This window comes from Lynx rufus, unplaced genomic scaffold (assembly GCF_022079265.1).
Source record: "Lynx rufus isolate CCGP_SWC_20201006 ecotype Redwood Valley unplaced genomic scaffold, mLynRuf1.p SCAF_7, whole genome shotgun sequence".
Classification (NCBI taxonomy): Eukaryota; Metazoa; Chordata; class Mammalia; order Carnivora; family Felidae; genus Lynx; species Lynx rufus.
The window spans coordinates 64941409-64959645 of NW_025814889.1; the positions used below are offsets into that span (position 1 = coordinate 64941409).

Consider the following 18237-nt stretch of genomic DNA (forward strand, 5'->3'; position numbering starts at 1 on the left):
CCATGAATCATTGTAACCCAGAGAAAATTAGAAACAAAGAAACAGATAAACATTTAGTTAGCCAGAAGAGTATGAACTACCTGACAGTCTGACAAACCAGAGAGGAGAAAGTAAGGAAAACATAATCAGACAGGAAAACTTAAAAGAAAGAAAAAATCAGTTTCTAACCATTTTGGATAGGGATTTATAGCCTCAGAGGGCTTTGTTATGTAACAAAGGCCGAAGTTTGCAATAATAGGCTGATTTAGAGCAGTATATTTTAGGATGACATGGAGCAGAATAATCAATCCATTTTATTTTTTCACTTTTTATTAAAAAAATTTTTTCTAACATTCATTTCTGAGAGACAGAGACATAGCATGAGCGGAAGGGGCAGAGAGAGAGGGAGACAGAATCCAAAGCAGGCTCCAGGCTCCAGGCTCCAGGCTCCAAGCTGTCAGCACAGACCCCAACACAGGGCTCATACCCATGAACCGTGAAATCATGACCTGAGCCAAAGTTGGACACTTAACCGACTCAGCCACTCAGGCGCCCCAGAATAATCCATTTTAGATACAGGTCCATCAAAACTGACTAAAATAAAATATCTTAATGTTTAATATGTGTAATTATCAGGAAATTTTATGTAATGTGGAATCCTTCATTCTGTCAGCCAAGTAGGATAATTGAGGTGTCAGTATATTTATATAGTATTTCTCAGCTTGCTCCCCCTTTTGCCAATGTGAAAGAATTTTCTGATAAAATCTTACTAAAAATAGATTCACACTGATTTAGTTTGAACTTTCAACTTCACATTTATCTTTCATATATTTTTAAGAATCAGTCTTTTTTCAGATTTCCTTTTAGACAAAATCCAAAAATAGCATGTTGATTAAAGACCAAAATTGTTTTTATGGTGTTCTTTTTAAATTCAGTATGTATTTTAAAGAAAATAATCCCTTATAAAAAGCTCATTCTTCATGAATAGGGTAAATACTCATATATATTTACTTTTGAGGTTTTGGAAAATGTGTTTGGTATGCTTTGTAGATTTTTTTGTGCCAGGCAATTTATCTTTTCCTACATATCAAATATTTATGGCAGATTTTTGGAAAGTGAATCAATTTTAATCCGGTTGTGTTAGAACTAGAAACCAGAAGTAATACAATTAGCTGTGATGGAAAATACCAGCAAATTATGGCACGTGGTATGCTTCATTTATATCACTTAAAACATATACATCCCTTTAGGTATTTACTATTAATTGTAATGGGAATTACAGTTGTAAATTTTGAAAAATTGGATGCTCCGTGCATTTGAAATGTGTTCAGGTTTCTGCAGATTTGACTTTTTAAAAAGGTTTAAAATACTAGGGTTAAGCATTAAACTTATCATTCTGTGCTGTTTCTCTTTAACTGCAGACCCTGCTACATGGAAAAACTCAAGACACCTTTCTAAAGGTTTCCTTTATCCATTGTTTTTGGCCCTTTTTTTTCTAGTATGCCTGCATGTGTGCTTACGTACTCTTACAGGCTGTGTGCATTATTTTTCTTCCATTTTTATTTGCCTATCCACATTGATTGTAGGTGGTTCTTGTTACCTTTTGGCATTGCATCAGAATGCAGGGTTTTTTTTGGTGGTGAATGTAATTTATTTTATTTTTATTTTTAAAAACATGCTTGTTAAGCTAGACCTCTTTTAAACGATAAGGTAAATTAACCTCCCCCCCCCCCCCCTTTGGTACGTAGTAGCTGTCTCTGTGAGTTCTGTTCACCTAGATTACTCCAGTCCTCCAATGAGACTTCTTGGAAGAAGGTACTAAGCTTCAAGTAGGTGAGCATTTTATTAGCAAAAAGGATCCAGTTTTATTTACTTATTTCCACCAAAGAATTGAATCACTTTTTCTTCAATATTTATTTAACTATCTTTTAGTCATTTTTATTTTGATTTCAGGTGACCGATATGAGTTATTCATGAACTCAGTCATTAGGATACTTAGAACTCTGAATTTGGCAAAAGAATAAAAAGCACAGAATAGCTGTGCTTAGGGGAGGCAGTTTGGTTACTTTTCTACAATTAAACATTTCTAGTTTTTCTGAGAAAAATAAAACAAAACTTGCTCGCCAAGATTTAGACCACTTGAAACAGTGCCCACAGTGAATTATATTTTCCTTTTTTTTCAAGAAGTGCAGGAAGAACAGACCTATTACTGGAAACTCATGGAGAGTAGCGACTCCATACAGTACATATGCTAGGGTCTGTCTGTCTCCTCCCACCCACAAACACTCATTTCATTGCTTTCTAACCTTCATTTCCAAGGGAAAACATAGTCTTGGCCCTGGTGGGAAAATCACCTTGAAAGTACATATAAGTTACAGGATAATTTTGCACTACTGAGAGAACTCTTTAAAGGAACACCAAATTGTGACTTTATAGGTAACCAGCAGGAAACCAAATTTAAAAGAAAAAAGTTTCATTTACATATTGCAAATTTTTACCTTGAGTTATTTGTGTAAATCTATTACATGTGCTTTTTGCATTACTCAGTAGGATTCTTAGTTTTTCTTCTGTTAGCCATTTGCTTGAGTTACTTTCGTTGTATAAACTGCTTTTATGTGTAAGATATTTAAAAACAAAGCATATGCTTTTACCATAATATAATTACATACAAAATATGAAGAGAAATGAACAATTTTATTTTCAGACTCTAGATTTCAAATCTAGATTTCAAAAGGAAGATCTGTGAGTAACTCTCAAAAGTCATTTTTTGAAATATATGATAGTTTTTAAAATATGAAAGTATAATTTAGGAGGTCTTAAAATACTGCTTGTCAGTGGCAAAATAGGAACAAATAATATTGTGTTGTCTTTTTGAATTCCTAAGATAAAAAGGTAATTGCTATAGTTTCCAATAAATGGAGTTTTTCTTTTTCTAGGGGTTGAAGCAGAAGAATGGGGTAAATTTCTTCACACCAAAAATAAGGTAATCAATCACACAAGAATATTATGAAGAGATAATATGTTGATACATTTTTTTGTACAAGTAGTTGATAATTTAGTTTCTTACGATTGGCAGTGTGTTATGTTATCTTGAAGCAACTGCTCCTTGTAAAATAAATCTTATTAGTAACATTTCTAACCATAGCAGTTTATTTGGAAGACACTTTATGTTGAGCCTTATTGTAATGTGGAAATTAACTGTTGTGGGATCAGGCAGCTTTGAAAAGCTCATGTAAACTAAGACTCCTTGGCTTAGAAAATACATGTATATATTAGAATTTACTAATTCTCTGAAGCAGATCTGTAGACATCCTTGAAATTTATCAACCCCTCACTTAAGAACTGTTGATCTTATCATGAATGTTGTCCTTTTTGTTTCAATAATTTTTAGCTTTACACGGATTTTGATGAAATTCGACAAGAAATTGAAAACGAAACAGAAAGGATTTCGGGAAATAATAAGGTAGGCATCTTTTTAGAGTTAGAATGTATAAACCTCAGTAAATATATCATTGAGAGTATTCTGTGTATAATGTGTTATGGGCATTGTAAATTCATAGTCCTGGTCTTTGAAACTAATGGAGTATTTTCACAAGTATATAAAAACCTTACTTAAAATCCCTTTTGTTTCTTAGAGCTTTCATATACTATCAAATATTTCATTTAGATGATTGTTTATCTTGTGATTTATATATCACTTATATAATTTTTGTATTTAATGTTGCTATAGTAAGTTATTTTTTTCTGATGGATTGATTGTACTCTAACTCAAGAAGCATTATGTAACTTAGGAGATTTTGAAGAGCTCTCTTACCTGAGTAAGGCTAGATTTACTTACGAAAGTAAAGAGACAAGTTTTCTTTGATGAAAATGAAAACTAACGTTAACAACTTAATTCCTGTTTTCTAACCTTGTGAAAATTAAAAAAAAAAAAAATGTCTAAGATGCCATTAATCTTGACACCAAGCACTATCACTGTTTCTCATAAATGCTCTGTTTTCTCTCCTTTCTTTATCCTTAACTATCTTTCTGTTTCCTTCCTTTTTTCTTTTCTTTCTTTTCTTTTTTAACCTCCATTCTTGTATTATCCAAAGGCTACTTAATCCAGCAAGTGGGCCCTGGCCTAGTACTAATATTCGACAAGTATTCACTGAGCCCTTTGATCTGCCAGATGTTGTGCTGAAGAGGTTGTCCTGACACAAAGGCATTTTTGAGCCACGTCAATTCTTTATGTCTAGTCAGGATATTTATCTCTCTGACTAAGCTTTGTTCATTATTGAACTCTGGGCTGGTAACCTTTGAGTTACTGCTGCTGCTGCTACCATACTTCCCTGAATTTCTAATGATTGTGTTGTATAGAAGAGGTAGAAAAAGTGGCAGCAAACTAGATTAGCTTGTTGTCTGTCCTGTAATTATATCAGGGATAATTTTAACTTTGGGGATGTTATTAATCGTAGTACCAGTCTGAATTCTCTCCTGTGTCCCCATGGATTTATTGAACTTAGGAATTGGTGGTAATTTTACATAGGGCTAGAATTTATAATGGATGTGACTAGTGTTTCAGAAAGGAAAATTTTAGTTAAACTAGACTGAATGTCATGAACGATGGAGTCTGTATACCAACAAGATGTTTAATTTACGGTGGGGATGTGATATACTTACCTAGCAGGTTTTCTCACCCACAGTGTCCAAAAGATGAGAAGTCCCCTACCCCCAAATCTGTGAAAAATCTCTTCTTTCCTAAATCATGTTTGTAATGAAGTAAATGATACTTTGATCTTATGTAAGTAATTTCATATGTATAAATATCTAAATGATTTCATATGCCTAACATAAAGCCCTGAGGGATTTAAAATATTTATGAGATTGGAGTTGTAAAGGCATTTGAGCAAAGCTTTGTATTGGACATGAGAAGGGAATGCCTGAGAAGTACACAAGCTGGGTAGGTATGCTGAATATCAGCACATGACTTTAGAACACTGATGTGTTTGAAATAGAAAAGTAGTTTGGAGTTATCTAATATAACTCAGAGTAAAGGATGTTTCAAAAAAGCTTTCTGTGAAATTAAAATTTTCAGTGGGTGTGTATGAAGGAAGATAAAAGGTAGGTAGATGAGAGGACATTTTAAAGGATAAAGAAGGGCATATGCAAAGATGAATGCACATTTTCTATGTGCCTTTTTACATGTAGCTGACTCAGCTCTAAAACTTGTAGAGGGCCAGTGGTGAAGAGAAGGCAGTGTGTATAATGATCTCAGTCTAGGGAAATAAAGGTATGTCTCACTATCCAAATTCTATTTGAATTCAGGAATCTGAAGATGTAGATAAATTTTCTGAGGAGTCTCTTAGAATATATGTTTTTGCTACCTGATATTCAAAGATTAGGAACCAAGTTGATGTGGATAACTTGTTACCTATGCCTCACTGTCTACTCAAGAACCTCATAAAGTTGGATAGTGACACAGTGTTCTTTTGTTCAGCACTAAGTCTATTAAACGTACTTAAGAAATTGTATCTGTCTAGAACCAGAGAAAAGAATGTGGAATAATAAAGGAGAAATAAGTTTTGTATATTAATGTTACAGGATTGAGTAAACTTATAACCTGCTATATGGCTGGCTGGCTGCCTTACTTCCCATGGGTTTCATCAGGCTTTGATTGCTGAAATGTTTTAGGGATCATGGTTTAATTTGTATCTGAAAGCATCTAGAGTCTATCTACTTGAAATGAGATGTACTTTGCATTTTTATATTTCAGTGAAATTTTAATGTGATTTTAATGTATTTTAAAACTTATTTTTAGGGAGTAAGCCCTGAGCCAATTCATCTTAAGATTTTTTCACCCAATGTTGTCAATCTGACACTTGTGGATTTGCCAGGAATGACCAAGGTAAAGATTAGTTGTTACTCATCGTGGATTTGGTCATGTTTATTTTCACTCGAACAAATGTGGTTTTTACTTGACCTTATATGAGAATAATCAGCCTTTTTTTTTTTTTTTTCCAGTCAACTTGATCTAGCAGCATTGATATAGTTGAGCCCTCCCTTCTCCTTGAAACACTTTCTTTACTTGGCTTCCACGACACCATACTCTGCAGGTTTCTCTCCAGCATCACTGTCCACTCCTTCTCTGTCTCTTTTGCTGGTTTCTTATCTTCCCAGTGTTAACAGTGAGTGCCTAGAGCTCAGTTTTTAGACCTCTTGTCAAGTGGGTACACTTACCCCCGCCTTGATGATTTCGTCGAAACTTATGGGTTTAAATACATGAATGTCTGTATGTTGACAGCATTTAAACATCTCCAGACTTTTGTAACTGTCTATTTGGCATGTCCACACACGTGTCTAGTAGACGTTTCAAACTTGTTATGTCTCGTGCTAAATTTCTGACCTGTCCCTCAAGCTGACTTGATCCTGCTGTAATCTCCCCCAACTAAATAAATGGCAACCCTCTTCTGTCAGTTGCTTAGCCAAAAAGTTTGTAGTCAGCCTTGATACTTTTTTATTCCACACTACTCTGTGAGCAGATCTTTTTGGCTCTCCTTACATTTAAAATATATCTAGAACTCTGTTGTGTATACACATTTGTAGCTACCATCCTCATCTAGCCACTATCATCTCACCTGCGTTACTGCAACAGCCTCCTAACGGGTCTTCCTCATAATCTGTTAAGTAATCAGCCAGAATGATGCTGTTAAGGTAAAAATTAGATTGTGTCATTCCTTGGCTCAAAATCTCTCCATTGGCTTTTCATTTCATTCACAGTAAAAGCTTAAGTTCTAAAAAGAGATTTAAAGTATCCTGTTACTCTTCTAACTCCTTCTGTTCCAGTGTTCTGACCTTATCATTCATCTTGCTGGAATATTCTTCCACTAGATATCTGCATGTAACTCTCCCTTATCTCCTTCAGTTTCTGGCCATTCTCTCAAATGTCATTATCTGAGTGAGTTCTTCCCTCATTATTTAAAAGCATAATCTGATTTCAAATAATTATCAGTCTCTTTTTTCTTAATGACTGCCATGACATATGTGATGTAGAACAGTGCCTGAAATATATTAGGCTGCCAATAAATATTTGGTAATTGAATGAATGAATGAATGAATGAATGAATGAATGAATTTGTCTCTAGGAATTAGCACTGACCAATCCTTCACACAGTAAACTTCTGATATTTGCAAGAGGTACATTTTGAGGCTTTCACGTATTACCAAATGCATACATACCACTACTAGTAGTATGTATATACTTTCTTCATTTTAACTGTAAATGGAGTAATGCCTACATTCTGTAGGTTAAGTGAAGGGAGGCTGAGTTGATTTTTATTACTAGTTCCTTCATTTCTCTTCGGTTCAGGTGCCTGTGGGTGATCAACCTAAGGATATTGAGCTTCAAATCCGAGAGCTCATTCTTCGCTTCATCAGTAATCCAAATTCCATCATCCTTGCTGTCACTGCTGCTAATACCGATATGGCCACATCAGAGGCCCTTAAGATTTCAAGAGAGGTAGATCCAGATGGTAAGGACAAATGTTTATATTTAATGAGATATGGTTGGTTAACAGTGGTAAATCTACCCTCAAGAAAGGAATATTTTTAAAAGGAATATCAAACTGTTAATACAGATTTAACAAACAATGTGCTTCTATTCTGCTTATAATTACAAATAGAGATTCGGATGGAAAATAAAGTTTTAATGGGTTAGTTGCTGTATAGTCAAGGCAAAAATACTTAACATAATGTCTATATTTGTAATGGTTACCTGATGACTTTAAAATTATAATATGAGGGGCACCTGGGTGGCTCAGTCAGTTAAGTATCTGACTTCAGCTCAGGTCATGATCTCACAGCTCGTGGGTTCGGGCCCTGCATTGGGCTCTGTGCTGACAGCTCAGAGCCTGGAGCCTACTTTGGATTCTGTGTCTCCCTCTCTTCTGCCCCACCCCTGCTCATGCTGTGTCTTTCTCCCCTTCAAAAATAAATAAACATTAAAAAAATTTTTTTTTAAATAATAAGATGGCTTTTCAAGGACGGTTTGTTTTGTAGAAATAAAATGATTTAGATTTTTGACTAGCTGACTTCTAAGAATAATTAACTCATAATTGATCATTGTCAATTATGATACAGTAGCTAATTGTGGTTATCTACATTCTGCAGAGGTAGAAAACATTTAGACATAAGGCAGAGGAAATTCTTAGAAATAAAGGTAAAATCCTTTTATGAAGTATTCATAACCCCAAGGATTAGTTCATACTCTGGATCATTGTATGATAGTTGATTAATGCTGTGATATACATCTCATAGTATATATACAATGGCAGCTTATAAGAGAGTAATTATTATTGCTGCTAATAAATGTAGCTTTGCTCCACATAGGATCTAATTTTTTTACTGTAGTATTTGGGGGTTCTGTGGGCTGTGTCCTGTTTTCTTTTTTCTTGCTTTGAAGAAGAATTTGAAATAAAAATTTGGTAGGAAAAGTTAATGCTAAGGCTACTAATTAAAATTCCCATAAACAGTAATTTTTAAAAGTATTTTTATTTAATTTAAAGCTTTTAAGAAGTATTTTTTTTAATTTTTTTTTTTTTAACGTTTATTTATTTTTGAGACAGGGAGAGACAGCATGAATGGGGGAGGGTCAGAGAGAGAGGGAGACACAGAATGTGAAGCAGGCTCCAGGCTCTGAGCTGTCAGCACAGAGCCTGATGCGGGGCTCGAACTCACGGACCGCGAGATCATGACCTGAGCCGAAGTCGGATGCTTAACCGACTGAGCTACCCAGGCGCCCTGCTTTTAAGAAGTATTTACCACATGTTCATTTTAGATTGGAAGATAAGTTCTAGGGGCTCCTGGCTGGCTCAGACGGTGGAGCATATGACTCTTGATCTCAAGGTCATGAGTTTGAGCCCCACATTGTGGGTAGAGTTTACTTAAAAAATAATAGTAAGAAATAAATTAATTAAGCTCTATCAAAAGGTTTATTTAAATTTTACATTTATCATTTAAACTGTTAAGCATTTTATATGCATTCGATTTTAAACTGAACTTTGAGCCATAAATAGGATCATACTTTTGATCTAGTAATTTTTTTTTTTAAGTTTATTTATTTTGAAAGAGAGAAAGTGGGATAGGGGAAGAGAGAGGGAGAGAGTGAATCCCAAGGAGGCTCCACACTGTCAGCACAGAGCCCGTTGCGGGGTCGATCTCACGAACTGCAAGATCATGACCTGAACCACAGTCAAGAGTCGACTGAGCCACCCAGGCACCCCTTGATCTAGGAATCTGAATCCAGTCATATATTGTAAAGAAATAGTCCCATCGAGTATTATTTATAGTGTCAAAAAATTAAATTCAACTTAATATATGGCCCATAGTGGGACTGATTAAGATTATAATAGATTAAGATAATAATAGATTATTAAGGTAGTGATGGGTAGGGAATCATTAAAAAGAATGATTTTGTAGATGTGAAGCAATGTTGAAAATGCTGTATGTAAAATTAGACACTGTGCAGAGCAGCTGCGGTTCTTACACATTACTGGTGGGAATGGTACCGGCCACTTTGAAGCGGTTTGTCAGTTTCTTAAAAAGTTCAGTCAGTACCACTCCTAGACATTTACCCATGTTAAATGAAAACCTATTATTTGTATCTCCTAAAACTGTAAACAACCCAAATGTTTCTCAAAGTACCAAACTATAGTATATCCGTACCATGGAACACTGTTTTTTGCAATGAAAAAGAATGAATTATTGATATATGCAACAACACGGATGACTCTCAAGTGCATTATGTCAAGTGAAAGAAGCCAGAGTCAAAAGGCTATATATATGTATATGATTCTATTTATGTCATATTCTGGAAAAGCAAATCTAGGAATAGAAAAGGGGTTTGAGGGGCACCTGGGTGGCTCAGTTGGTTGAGCCTCTGACGTCGGCTCAGGTCATGATCTGGCGGTTCGTGGGTTTGAGCCCCGTGTCGTGTTCTGTGCTGATGGCTCAAAGTCTGGAGCCTGCTTTGGGTTCTGTGTCTCCCTCTCTCTCTGTGCCTCTCTCTCTCCCTCTGTCTCGAAAATAAACATTGAAAAAAATTTTTTTAAAGAAAAGGGGTTTGATTGGGTGGTAGTACAAATAAATTTGGGGGGAAGTGATACAGCTGTTTTGTCTTGAGGTGGAAGTGACATAACTCTTTTGCATTTATCAAAACTCCTGGAACAATACAACAGGAGTGAGTAAATTTTAAATAGATTTTTAAAATACTTCTAGGGGCGCCTGGGTGGCGCAGTCGGTTAAGCGTCCGACTTCAGCCAGGTCACGATCTCGCGGTCCGGGAGTTCGAGCCCCGCGTCGGGCTCTGGGCTGATGGCTCAGAGCCTGGAGCCTGTTTCCGATTCTGTGTCTCCCTCTCTCTGCCCCTCCCCCGTTCATGCTCTGTCTCTCTCTGTCCCAAAAATAAAATAAACGTTGAAAAAAAAAAAATTAAAAAAAAATAAAAAATAAAAAAAATAAAATACTTCTAAAAAATGAGCCCTAAGAAGCTAATAAAAAACACTATATGTGAAAAATTTTTTTAATTTTACATGATGATTAAAATAAGTTCTTTTTGTAATTTTCTGTTTTTTTTAAAGTTTATTTATTTTTGAAAGAGAGAGAGAAAGAGAAAACAGGGGAGGGGAGGGGTGGAGAGAGAGAGAAAGAGAGAGAATCCCAAGCAGGCTCGAGCCCAGTGCAGAGTTCGAACTCATGAACCACGAGATCATGACCTGAACTGAAATCAAGAGTCAGTTGCTTAACTAACTGAGCCACCCAGGTGCCCCTAAAGTAAGTTTTTAAAAAGTATTTGTGGGTTAAGCATCCAACTCTTGATTTCAGCTCAGGTCATGAACTCGTGGTTTGTGAGATGGAGCCCCGATTCTGGCTTGGCACTGACCCCACAGAGCCTGCTTGGGATTCTCTTACCCTCTCTCTCTGCACTTGCCCACTCTCTGTCTCTGTCTCAAAGTAAATAAACTTTAAAAAGTATCTATAAGCAAAGGCTGGAAAAATACTGCCAAAATGATGACAGAAGTAACATTAAGGAGGGATTATAGATGAGGATTTTTCTTTATTAATACTGAATAGCTTTATTTAATGGATCAATATCTTTTCTTTTTTGCATTTACCAGGTCGCAGAACCTTAGCTGTAATCACTAAACTTGACCTCATGGATGCGGGTACTGATGCCATGGATGTATTGATGGGAAGGGTTATACCAGTCAAACTTGGAATAATTGGAGTAGTTAACAGGTCAGCAATCAAGAATGGGATAATAATTGCAGCATTCCCATTTCAGAGCAAATCTGAATTTTAAAAAGTAATCTAAAATGTGATATGATCCCTCTTTTTCCCTTTTACTGTAACTGTGGTATTGTTAGGAATTCAGTGCTCTAAAGGGAGAAAAGATCCACTAAAGCCTCCTGTGGGTGTTTGTAATGGAAAGGATTTTTAAAGTAAGCAGTGCTATAAAGTGGAAGAAAATTTAATAGCAAGGCTTGAAAAATTCCTGCCTATTGTGTTATGTATGAGGAGTGCACTGGATAAGAAAAAAGAGTATTATTTAAATTTGCATGCAATCAAGAAAGAGTTTGTTAAGATGGTAAGATTTTAATAAATTGGTTTAACACCTCTGGCATTAGTGATTGATCCTTTATATTTGCCAGGATGTGACTTGGAGAAATTTTATTAAAGGTATTCTAATAATGAATAGCTGGTATTAAAAATTGTGGAAAGGAAACTACTGCTGAGTGTCTAATTATGTTTTAGAGACTTTACTGTGAGCAATTTGCAAATGGTATCTCTTTGAACCCTTACAACATCGCTGTGAGGTAGGTGTTGGTGTCTATTTTATAATTAGAAGGCTCAAGTTTTATATCTCCCAAAGTCACATGGTGAGAGCAGATTTCAAATGAAGCACTCTCTTAGTCCAAAGCCTTTATAAAGTAGGCAGCACTGAAATTAACAGAGATCTGGGTTCTAGTCCTAGTTTGTCTCTAAACTAGATATATAATGTGGCCTTAAATGACACCTAACATGTTTGGGTTTTAGGCCTTTTAAAATGATACTGCTTTTCTCTCCCTCAAAAAGTAAATAAATAGATAAATAAAGGGATGCCTGGGTGGCTCATTTTGTTAAGTGTCCAACTCTTGATTTCAGCTCAAGTCATGATCTCACAGTCGTGAGATCGAGGCCTGAGGTTGGGCTCCATGCTAGGTGTGGAGCCTGCTTAAGATTCTCTGTCACCCTCTCTCTGCCCCTTCTCCACTTGCACTTGCACGCCCTCCCTCTCTCTCTCTCTCTCTCTCAAAAAAAAAAAAAAAAATTAAACAAATAAATAAAATGAAAATGTTTTTACTAAGTGATAGCCAAGATCTCTTTCAGTTGTCTGCTTTATTCGTATGTCCTAACTCTCCTATACTTTGACTTCTCTTGTTTTCTTTTCTTTTGTGTGTGTGTGTGTGTGTGTGTGTGTGTGTTTAATTCCCACTCTCTTTTCATGCGAGCTGGTGGTATAAAACTGTTGCATTTGTAGTTGACTGCTCTTCAAGTTAATTATTTTTGGTAGAAATCCTTGCCTGTCCATGGATAAAATATACAGCTGGCTATCATGCTTTTACTTTTTTCACATGTCTATCCCTGTTACTTAAGAGTACTGCTTTTGACTATAGTGAATGGTAGTTATGAGTCCTAAACTATTCAGGCATTATTTACTTACAAGTCACAGATTGAATACAGGCTGAAGTACTTAACATGTGACCTTGGGTAGGTTAATGTCCCTGAGCCTCAGTTCCTTTGGCATAAAATGGAATAATACCTACTGCATAGTATTACTGCAAGAATTAAATAAATCCATATCAGGCATTACAAACAATGCTTGGTGCTATCATCATCATGATCATCATCATCCAAGGTATGTAGAAGACCTCAGTTGACTTTAGTTGAAAGGTTTTGTTATTTTTCAACCTTAGGAGCCAGCTAGACATTAACAATAAGAAGAGTGTAACTGATTCAATCCGTGATGAATATGCTTTTCTTCAAAAGAAATACCCATCCCTGGCTAATAGAAATGGAACAAAGTATCTTGCTAGGACTCTCAACAGGTAACATTTTTACCTCTTGAAAAATGAGATTTTGTTGGTTTGTTTGTTTGCTTGCCAGTAGGTGTCTGAGAGCTCTCATTTTCAGTTCTTTATATTTTCATAATATTCTTATGTATATAGTTTCAGGTCTTGTTTCTTATAGGTTCTTGTAATATAGATATCTTTTTTTATTGGGGTGGTTGGCATTAAATTATGGAGTTTAGAAATGCGCAAGGGAATTTTAAGACATCTTAATTATGAAGTTCTTGACAGTCATTTATTTTTGGTGCTAGAACTAGATAACAAATGACTTAGTTTCCACTTGGGATTTCAGGAACTTAATTAAAATTTATAATTTTTCACATAATCTAGTCTTATTTTTGGATGCCTTCTATTATTCATAAAAAGAATTTAAGGTATGTACCTTGAATTTCTTAATACCCACTGATGGTAGAGGGACTGGAAGACCTTTTTAGGTAATTTATAAATGACTAAAATGAAAGCTGTTTTTTCTTTTGTCTTACTCTCTAAATAAAGGCTGATAGACTTGGATCTTAATAAGATTGATTTTCACTCTGCTAAGATAAGTCAGAAACAAAAATCATCTAGGTAGAATTATATTGAGTAGCTTACTTTCTTTGAGGTAATTGTAATTAATATAGAAATAATATTTTTCAGTTTATATTTGATTCTCTTAGCAACTGCTATAATTTTATGGGTTGAAGGCAAATTTAAAGTGTCAATCAAGTTGTCTTTGTTCAGACTAAGTATTTATTTCTAGCCTAAAATTGCATTATTTCCTGCCAAGACAAATTATTTGACAGCTTTCACCATTATTGGCATTTTAAAAATTTGAGCTGTTTGGGGCTTCAAAATACACAGTTTTACTTTAAATCATTTTTCTAACCTTTGTTAGGTTACTGATGCATCACATCAGAGACTGCTTACCAGAGCTGAAAACAAGAATAAATGTTCTAGCTGCTCAGTATCAGTCTCTCCTAAATAGCTATGGTGAACCTGTGGATGATAAAAGTGCTACTTTACTCCAGCTTATTACTAAATTTGCCACAGAATATTGTAACACTATTGAAGGAACCGCAAAATATATTGAAACTTCAGAGCTGTAAGTAAAAAAATTTTTTGTATGGATTTGGTTACCTGAATTGCTAGGTTACTTTAATTTTTATAATAGTGACTTTAAATCTGAGATGATCTGATTGTGATTTATACTACCTGTAAAGTAGTATTTTGCATAGGATGATGTCTGATGTATGTGTAAAAATGCTCTGTAAACTAAGTATAAAGCACAGTAAAAATTTCAGGTTTTTTTTTTTAATAAAACTTGGATAAATCTTTAAAATATTTGGTAACTTAACTCCTTAAATGTTCATTTCTTTAATATACACACTGTAATTATTCATGAAAAAAAGGAAGAAAATGCAGATAAAAAGAATATATGACAAAATTACTTAATTCCACTAACTAGAAATACTCCCTGCTAATTTTGGCATGAATCTAGACATTTTTCTATGCATTATAAATGCCTGTATTACACATCTTCAAAAATCAGATGCTATACACGCTATTTTGGAATCATTTTGTAAATCAACATATCACAAACAACTAATATTATTTATACATTTCTATTATCATTCTTAAAATTTACATAGTATTTTATTTTTTAGGTACACTCTCATTTCTTAAACCAGTACCTTACTACTGATATGTTGTTTTCATTTATACACAAATATAAAAAATGTTGTGATGGACTGTTTCCAGGGCATGTATCCAAGTAAACCCTTAGGATAAATTCCTAGAATGGAATTACTATGTCAAAGGTTATAACATCCTAAAAGCCTCTTATTGTTGCCATACTGTTAATAGATTGTATTAGCAATACATAAGAATGTTCATTTCTCTAAATTCTCACTTAAAAAAATCTTTTCATTTTGAAATAATTATAGACTTCCAGGAAGTTGCAAATAAATGTACAAGTAGGTCCTGTTAATCTTTCACCCCATCTTCCCCAGTGTTGATATCTTGTATATAGTACAGTAACAAAATGAGAAAATGGACATTGGTACAACCCACAGAGCTTATTCAGATTTCACCACTCATGAAATTATATATGCACTTTTGTGTGTTCTGTGTACTTTTGTGTGACCCAGGTGGCCTTATATAAGTGAGTTAACCCCATAAATTGTTGGATGATTGGTTATTATATTTATAGCATATTGAGGGAAATAAAGATTACTAAGATGAATCTTTAAAGAGCTCAGTGGGGGCGTGCCTGGGTGGCTCAATTGGTTAGGTGTCTGACTTCAGCTCAGGTCATGATCTCATGGTTTGTGAGTTCAAGCCCTGCGTCAGGCTCTGTGCTGACAGCTCAGAGCTGGGAGCCTGCTTCGGATTCTGTGTCTCCCTCTCTCTCTGTCCCTCCCCTGCTTGCACTCTCTCTCTCTCTCTCTCAAAAATAAATAAACATAAAAAAAATAATAAATAAAAAAGAGCTTAGTGGGTAAGGTAGATCCAGGTAACCTGAGGCACAATTGTGTGGCAAATAGGAGTATAATCAAGTATTTTTATTTAAATACTTATTAAATACATATCCAGAAACATGCATATAATATATACGGGGGGTTTTATAAATAGTTAATAAAGTAAATACCTGTGTAACCACCTATTCAAGCCTTTAGGACACTGAAAAGACACCATTTACATTTCTCTCAGGGACTGGGAGAATGCCATAGTTAGAATGTATTTGGGTTGGGCTCTGAATAGAACTTCGGGATGCAGTAAGTAGAAGAGTATTTTAGGCTTTGAACAGTGAAGAATAATGCAGGGTGTATTTGCAGAATGGTATGTACAATGACAAGACATAACAGGAGGTAAGGCAGCAAAGGCATCTAAAAACAAGACTGTGGAAAGGCAGAGATCTTCAGAATTTGGAAGACTTCTTGCTGTAACAGACAGAACACTTCTGGTCAGAGGAGTACCCATTTTAGAAGTATAATTATGGTGATTTTGAAAAATTATTTGGAGAAGGGAAAGGTTGAAGGCAGACTGGTCATTTTAACTGGTAATTTTAAGTATAATTTAATGGCATTAATACAGTCACAATATTGTCTAACTATCAAATGGTGTCTCTTTGTAAAATTTTTTATCACCTCAACAGAAACTCTGTATCCATTAAGCAGTATCTCTTTGTTCCCTCCTCCTCGTCTCTAGGAACCTCTAATTTGCTTGGTCTCTATGAATCTGCCAGTTCTAGGTATTTCATATAAGGGGAATCATACAGTATTTGTCCTTTTGTGTCTGCCTTATTTCACCTAGCATAATGTTAGGCTAGTTCACCTTCTGCCTAGACAACTGTAAGAAAGTAGTGAATAGTAGAGATTTCTTTAAATTTTTTTTTCTTTTTTAGTGTTTATTTATTTCTGAGACAGAGACAGAGCATGAGTGGGGGGGGGAAGAAAGAGAGAGGGAGACACAGAATCTGAAGCAGGCTCCTGGCTCTGAGCTGTCAGCACAGAGCCCAACGCGGGGCTCGAACTCCCAGACTGTGAGATCATGACCTGAGCCGAAGTCGGTCGCTCAACCGACTGAGCCACCCAGGAGCCCCAGTAGAGTTTTGTTTAAAGCAGGAGTAGGCAAACTGTAGCCCATTGGCTAAGAATGATTTTTATATTTTTAAATAGTTGAAAAAAAATTCAAAGAATATTTCATGACATGAAAATTTTATAGAATCCACATTTCTGTGTGCCTGAGTTTTACTGGAATACAGCTATACTTATTATATTTTGTCTGTGGCTGCTTTTGTGCTCAGTGGTAGAACAGAGTGGTTGTGACAGACTGTATGGCCTGAAAAGTCTAAACTACTATCTGGCCCTTTACAGGAAAAGTTTATTTATCTCCCCTCTAAATTGTGAATAGACAGAAACAAATAAGATACCATTCCTGGTCTTTTCAAAAGCTTATAGTTGAAGAAAACTAGGGAGTGAAAAGATGTTCAGTAGTTCTTAGTTGACTGTGTTTTGACAGAACAGCTCTGTGTGCACACACACATACACATGTGAATGCCCTTCTTCTCCATTAAAAGAAAAAAATAGAGAAACTGGTTCATAATGGAGTTAAGAGCACATGAAAATGATCTAAATGTAATCGTTTATCTGAGACGTTCTCAGAAAATAAGACCTTAAAGACTTCTCACTTGCACCTTCTTTCCCTTTTAGTAATAACAGGAATCATATACTTGATTGCCTTTCAGATGCGGTGGTGCTCGGATATGTTATATTTTCCATGAGACTTTTGGGCGAACTTTAGAATCTGTTGACCCACTAGGTGGCCTTAACACTATTGACATTTTGACTGCCATTAGAAATGCTACTGTGAGTATGCTCGGCTTAGAATTTTTTTTAAAAAGAGGTTAAAGGTTTATTATAATTTTTAACCCATTAGCTATATCTTTTTAAATGAACTGTACAGCCTCTTTGCCCTCCTACTTGATATTAGGAAGCACTTTTCATGAAAAATACCAAACAATGTGATTTATTTTAACCTAGGGAAGAGCTAAAATTGTCTATAGCTATAATAAGAGCTCAACTTTTTTTTTTTTTTAGGGTCCTCGTCCTGCTTTGTTTGTGCCTGAAGTTTCATTTGAGTTACTGGTCAAGCGGCAAATCAAACGTCTGGAAGAACCCAGCCTGCGTTGTGTGGAACTAGTTCATGAGGAAATGCAAAGGATCATTCAGCACTGTAGCAATTACAGTACACAGGTAACAGACAAATGTAACGGGTGTCCGATTAAGTAGTAAAATACGGAAGTGGTGGTTTCATGGGATGGGAGGAAATCTGTAAGATGGGTTAACAGTAAGTTCAAATCTGTAGCTTCCTTTTCTAAAAGTGCTTTGAAGTAGTCAGCTTACATGTAGCTTAAAATCTATTTCATTAATTATTTAATTTTCCTTTAAACAAAGTAGACTTCTGTGTTTCTTTCTTCCATCATATTTAGGAGTTGTTGCGGTTTCCTAAACTTCATGATGCCATAGTTGAAGTAGTGACTTGTCTTCTTCGTAAACGGTTACCTGTTACAAATGAAATGGTGAGCTGTTATTTTCACAAGTCATCATTGTAATCACTGTTGAAGCTTTTTGTA

General features: G+C 35.3%; 1 protein-coding gene across 4 annotated transcripts in view; it reads left to right on the top strand.

Annotated features, from left to right (window-relative positions):
• Positions 1-18237, top strand: part of DNM1L (dynamin 1 like) — a 49062-nt gene that overhangs the window by 20490 nt on the left and 10335 nt on the right. For all 4 annotated transcript variants that reach the window (XM_047066937.1, XM_047066938.1, XM_047066939.1 and 1 more), the window contains exons 3-12: positions 2916-2962; positions 3371-3442; positions 5780-5866; positions 7328-7490; positions 11133-11253; positions 12972-13103; positions 13999-14205; positions 17350-17470; positions 17702-17857; positions 18094-18183. In XM_047066937.1, the coding sequence (XP_046922893.1) occupies positions 2916-2962; positions 3371-3442; positions 5780-5866; positions 7328-7490; positions 11133-11253; positions 12972-13103; positions 13999-14205; positions 17350-17470; positions 17702-17857; positions 18094-18183 (1196 nt within the window). The remainder of the gene's footprint in view (positions 1-2915; positions 2963-3370; positions 3443-5779; positions 5867-7327; positions 7491-11132; positions 11254-12971; positions 13104-13998; positions 14206-17349; positions 17471-17701; positions 17858-18093; positions 18184-18237) is intronic.